At 42.8% G+C, this 7,500-nt stretch overlaps 1 protein-coding gene across 1 annotated transcript in view; it reads left to right on the top strand.

Annotated features, from left to right (window-relative positions):
- The window catches only part of LOC138864158 (mucin-2-like), a 39,819-nt gene that overhangs the window by 22,943 nt on the left and 9,376 nt on the right, over nt 1-7,500 (top strand). The window contains exons 6-8 of the mRNA XM_070130212.1: nt 4,111-4,699; nt 5,202-5,222; nt 5,933-6,318. Coding sequence (XP_069986313.1) covers nt 4,111-4,699; nt 5,202-5,222; nt 5,933-6,318 — 996 coding nt within the window. The remainder of the gene's footprint in view (nt 1-4,110; nt 4,700-5,201; nt 5,223-5,932; nt 6,319-7,500) is intronic.

Below are 7,500 nucleotides of genomic sequence, written 5' to 3'. Positions count from 1 at the left end.
ACCACTTATCAACCAACAACCACTGATCAACCAACAACCACTGAAGAACCAACAACCACTGATCAACCAACAACCACTGATCAACCAACAACCACTGATCAACCAACAACCACTGATCAACCAACATCCACTGATCAACCAACAACCACTGATCAACAAACAACCACTGATCAACCAACAACCACTGTAGAACCAACCAATGATCAACCAACAACCACTGATCAACTAACAACCACTGAAGAACCAACCAATGATCAACCAACAACCACTTATCAACCAACATCCACTGATCAACCAACAACCACTGATCAACCAACAATCACTGATCAACCAAGTACCACTGTTCAACCAACAACCACTGATCAACCAACAACCACTGATGAACAAACAACCACTGATCAACCAACAACCACTGATCAACCGACAACCACTGATCAACCAACAACCACTGATCAACCAACAACCACTGATAAACTAACAACCACTGATCAACCAACAACCACTGATCAACCAACAACTGATCAACCAACAACCACTGATCAACCAACAACAACTGATCAACCAACAACCACTGATCAACCAACAACCACTGATCAACCAACAACCACTGATCAATCAACAACCACTGATCAACCAACAACCACTGAAGAACCAACAACCACTGAAGAACCAACAACCACTGATCAATCAACAACCACTGCAGAACCAACAACCACTGATCAACCAACAACCACTGATCAACCAACAACCAGTGATCAACAAACAACCACTGAACCACCAACAACCACTGATCAACCAACAACCAATGATCAACCAACGACCACTGAAGAACCAACAACCACTGAAGAACCAACAACCATTGAAGAACCAACAACCACTGATCAACCAACAACCACCGATCAACAAACAACCACTGATCAACCAACAACCACTGATCAACCAACAACCACTGATCAACCAACAACCACTGATCAACCAACAACCACTGATCAACCAACAACCACTGATCAACAAACAACCATTGATCAACAAACAACCACTGATCAACCAACAACCACTGATCAACCAACAACCACTGATCAACCAACAACCACTGATCAACCAACAACCACTGATCAACCAACAACATCTGATCAACCAACAACCACTGATCAACCAACAACCACTGATCAACCAACAACCTCTGATCAACCAACAACCTCTGATCAACCAACAATCACTGATCAACCAACAACCACTGATCAACCAACAACCACTGATCAACCAACAACCACTGATCAACCAACAACCACTGATAAACCAACAACCACTGATCAACCAACAACCACTGATCAACCAACAACCACTGATCAACCAACAACCACTGATCAACCAACAACCACTGATCAAACAACAACCACTGATCAACCAACAACCACTGATCAACCAACAACCACTGATCAACCAACAAGCCCTGATCAACCAACAACCACTGATCAACCAACAACCACTGATCAACCAACCACTGATGAACCAACAACCACTGATCAACCAACAGCCACTGATCAACAAACAACCACTTATCACCTAACAACCACTGATCAACCAACAACCACTGATCAACCAACATCCACTGATGAACCAACAACCACGGGTCAACCAACAACCACTGATCAACCAACAACCACTGATCAACCAACAACCACTGATCAACCAACAACCACTGATCAACCAACAACTGATCAAACAACAAACACTGATCAATCAACAACCAATGATCAACCAACAACCACTGATCAACCAACAATCACTGATCAATCAACAACCACTGGTCAACTAACATCCACCGATCAACCAACAACCACTGATCAACCAACAACCACTGGTCAACCAACAACCACTGATCAACCAACAACCACTGATCAACCAACAACCACTGATCAACTAACAACCACTGATCAACCAACAACCACTGAAGAACCAACCACTGATCAACCAACAACCACTGATGAACCAACAACCACTGATCAACTAACAACCACTGATCAACCAACAACCACTGAACCACCAACAACCACTGATCAACCAACAACCACTGATCAACCAACAACCACTGATCAACGAACAACCACTGAACCACCAACAACCACTGATCAACCAACAACTACTGATCAACCAACGACCACTGAAGAACCAACAACCACTGATCAACCAACAACCACTGATCAACCAACAACCACTGATCAACCAACAACCACTGAAGAACCAACAACCACTCATCAAGCAACAACCACTCATCAACCAACAACCACTGATCAACCAACCACTGATCAACCTACAACCACTGATCAACCAACAACCACTGATCAACCAACAACTACTGATCAACCAACCACCACTGAAGAACCAACAACCACTGATCAACCAACAACCACTGATCAACCAACAACCACTGATCAAGCAACAACCACTGAAGAACCAACAACCACTCATCACCCAACAACCACTCATCAACCAACAACCACTCCTCAACCAACAACCACTCATCAACCAACAACCACTGAACCACCAACAACCACTGATCAACCAACAACTACTGATCAACCAACGACCACTGAAGAACCAACAACCACTGAACCACCAACAACCACTGATCAACCAACAACCACTGATCAAACAACAACTACTGATCAACCAACGACCACTGAAGAACCAACCACTGATCAACCAACAACCACTGATCAACCAACAACCACTGATGAAAAAACAACCACTGATCAGCCAACAACCACTGATCAACCAACAACTACTGATCAACCAACGACCACTGAAGAACCAACAACCACTGATCAACCAACAACCACTGATCAACCAACAACCACTGATCAACCAACAACCACTGAAGAACCAACAACCACTCATCAACCAACAACCACTCATCAACCAACAACCACTAATCAACCAACAACCACTGAAGAACCAACCACTGATCAACCAACAACCACTGATGAACCAACAACCACTGATCAACCAACAACCACTTATCAACCAACAACCACTCATCAACCAACAAACACTCATCAACCAAGAACCACTGAACCATCAACAACCACTGATCAACCAACAACCACTGATCAACCAACAACCACTGAACCACCAACAACCACTGATCAACCAACAACTACTGATCAACCAACGACCACTGAAGAACCAACAACCACTGATCAACCAACAACCACTGATCAACCAACAACCACTGATCAACCAACAACCACTGAAGAACCAACAACCACTCATCAAGCAACAACCACTCATCAACCAACAACCACTGATCAACCAACAACCACTGATCAACCAACAACCACTGATCAACCAACAACCACTGAAGAACCAACAACCACTGGTCAACCAACAACCACTGATCATTCAACAACCACTGAAGAACCAACAAATGATCAACCAACAACCAATGAACCACCAACAACCACTGATCAACCAACATCCACTGATCAACCAACAACCACTGATCAACCAACAACCACTGAACCACGAACAACCACTGATCAACCAACAACCACTGATCAACCAACAACCACTGATCAACCAACAACCACTGATCAACCAACAACCACTCATCAACCAACAACCACTGATCAACCAACAACCACTGATCAACCAACAACCACTGAAGAACCAACAACCACTGGTCAACCAACAACCACTGATCATTTAACAACCACTGAAGAACCAACAAATGATCAACCAACAACCAATGAACCACCAACAACCACTGATCAACCAACATCCACTGATCAACCAACAACCACTGAACCACGAACAACCACTGATCAACCAACAACATCAGGTCAACCAACAACCACTCATCAACCAACAACCTCTGATCAACCAACAACCACTGAAGGACCAACAACTGATCAACCAACAACCACTGATCAACCAACAACCACTGATCAACCAACAACCACTGATCAACCAACAACCACTGATCAACAAACAACCACTGATGCACTAACAACTACTGATCAATCAACAACCACAGTTCCAACAATAACCTCTGAGCCAAATACCACATTACCAATAACAACCATTCATGAGCAAACATCCATACAGCCAGATACTACACAAAACACTCTTTCGGAATTGCAACAAAGGAAAACACAGTTACTTCAAGAAATTGAGGAACTCGAGACCCAGATTGCTGCCTCCAACGCCACTCTCACAGCCCTTCAAGAGACCAAAGCAGCCTTGCAACGAGTCACTGAAGCCATCCAAAAAGCCACCGGCAATTCCACGAGGAAGCGCCGATCCATTACTTACTCCATCGATCAAGATGCCACTCTCACTGCCACGGTCGATCCATATTGTGAGGTAAATGAGGACAATGCCTTAACTGGGGACCCGACAGATCTGCTTCTTACAATGATCACTGATCTCTCCACCAAGCTGTCCAACCTCACAACCGACCAAATCACCTGCTTCAATCAACTCATTGGCAATTTCGCCACACTCATAGACAATGGAACCTTCGTCGTCGATCCGACTGTAGTAGAGAACATCACGGCCGCGGCAGAAGCAGCAAGCACCGTGGTGGGAGACCAAGTCCAGTCTGTGCAGTTGCTCGTCAGTATTTTGCAAGAACAAAGGCAGAATAAAACGGATCAGCTTGAACAAGTGGAAAGCCAACTAGCAGCAACGACAGGTAGATAACCAGTACACAGTTGTAGACAGTTGTATTTTCATCACATGGTACACCTAAGACATTTACATTCGTGTTATGACATTTGAAGAGGAGCGAGATTACTCAAATGAAAATGGTATTTTAAGCATAACATGCGCACGCCTTCAAGAACATTAGTCCACAGTCATAGTTTGTCATATATTCCTAAACATCGCCCACAGATGGCGCAGTTTTCCTTGAATTCAAAGTAAAAAAACTGACGATGAGAAACGAAAAAGATCGGGGAAGAGAAACGGGGGCAACAGCACGGGTTATGAGGAGCAGCAGGTTGTCACGGATGACAACTGTTTGGTGTTTTATTGACATTTGACAAATTACCATTATCATTATTTGTTACCATTATTCTCATAATTACAATTGTTATTATACAGAGAGGTTTGATGATTCTCTACATTACTGTTTCCCGTCTTCATTTAAAGTACTTGGTAGATGTTTCTTCATGTTTGTCATATCACGTTTCCAGCTTGTGGGTTCCGGTCCCCAAGTAGGTCACGTTCGTGAAATAAATGGAGGATTATTCGAGAAAAGGAGGATTAGCGTCGGGTGCTCACAGGTGTGAGAAAGAGTTCATGAGTGGAACCACTGTTATACGATCATTCCTTGCTTATTAATCTTATGGGAGATGATGAAGAACTTGCCTTATTCATCTTCAACTGTTGCTCGAACAGAAATCTGGACATAAGAAATTCAAAAAATAGTGTGCGTGTGTGTGTGTGTGTGTGTGTGTGTGTGTGTGTGTGTGTGTGTGTGTGTGTGTGTGTGTGTGTGTGTGTGTGTGTGTGTGTGTGTGTGTGTGTGTGTGTGTGTGTGTGTATGTGTGTGTGTATGTGTGTGTGGGTGTGTGTGTGTGTGTGTGTGTGTGTGTGGGTGTGTGTGTGTGTGTGTGTGTGTGTGTATTATATATATCTATGCTATATACATATATGTATATATATATATATATATATATATATATATATATATATATATATATATATATATATATATATATATATATATATATATTTAACAATATGTGCATAGTGTATATGCAGTATATATATGTATATGTATGTGTTTGGATGTGTATTTATGTGTATATATGCATGTATGAATATGTATATATACATATAAAGTAGAATATATATATAGATAGATAAAAAGTATGATGTATAGATAAAAAGTATGATATTCACTTAAACCATACATTTACAGGCCTTCCAACATCCACCCAACCAGAAACAACGGTAACTGAGCTGTCCACAGAAACAATAGCTGTTACTGTGCAATCTACAACCCCTCACTCATTACCAACCAATGACACAGTCACTTCACTGCCACCTACATCCACAAAGCAATCACCAGCTACAGTGCAACCAACAACACTGGAAATTACTGAGAAACCAAAAACTGTAGTTACATCAACCACCGCGCCATCAAAAACCACTGACCAAGAAACAATCACTGATCAACCAACAACCACTGATCAATCAACAACCACTGATCAACCAACAACCACTGATCAACCAACAACCACTGATCAACCAACAACCACTGATCACCCAACAACACTGGAAATTACTGAGAAACCAACAACTCTAGTTAATTCACCAACCACGCCACCAAAAACCACTGACCAAACAACAATCACTGATCAACGAACAACCACTGATCAACCAACAACCACTGATCAACCAACAACCACTGATCACCCAACAGCCACTGATCAACCAACAACCACTGATCAACCAACAACCGATGATCAACCAACAACCACTTATCAACCAACAACCACTGATCAACCAACAACCACTGATCAACCAACAACCACTGATCAACCAACAACCACTAATCACCCAACAACCACTGATCAACCAACAACCACTGATCAACCAAAAACCACTGATAAACCAACAACCACTCATCAGCCAACAACCACTGATCAACCAACAACCACTGATCACCCAACAACCACTGATCACCCAACAACCACAGATCAACCAACAACCACTGATCAACCAACAACCACTGATCAACCAACAACCACTGATCAACCAACAACCACTGATCAACCAACAACCACTGATCAACCAACAACCACTGATCAACCAACAACCACTGATCAACCAACAACCACTGATCAACCAACAACCACTGATCAACCAACAACCACTGATAAACCAACAACCACTGATCAACCAACAACCACTGATCACCCAACAACCACTGATCAACCAACAACCACTGATCAACCAACAACCACTGATCAACCAACAACCACTGATCAACCAACAACCACTGATCAACCAACAACCACTGATCAACCAACAACCACTGATCAACCAACAACCACTGATCAACCAACAACCACTGATCAACCAACAACCACTGATCAACCAACAACCACTGATCAACCAACAACCACTGATCAACCAACAACCACTGATCAACCAACAACCACTGATCAACCAAAAACCAGTAATCACCCAACAACCACTGATCTACCAACAACCACTGATCAACCAACAACCACTGATAAACCAACCACTGATCAACCAACAACCACTGATAAACCAACCACTGATCAACCAACGACCACTGATCAACCAACAACCACTGATCACCCAACAACCACTTATCAACCAACAACTACTGATCAACCAACAACCACTGATCAACCAACAACCACTGATCAACCAACAACCACTGATCAACCAACAACTGATCAACCAACAACCACTGATCAACCGACAACCACTGATCAACCAACAACCACTGATCAA

Source organism: Penaeus vannamei, chromosome 15 (assembly GCF_042767895.1).
Source record: "Penaeus vannamei isolate JL-2024 chromosome 15, ASM4276789v1, whole genome shotgun sequence".
NCBI classification, from domain to species: domain Eukaryota; kingdom Metazoa; phylum Arthropoda; class Malacostraca; order Decapoda; family Penaeidae; genus Penaeus; species Penaeus vannamei.
The sequence above is the reverse complement of the archived record's forward strand: the minus strand, read 5'-3'. Positions and strand labels throughout refer to the sequence as shown.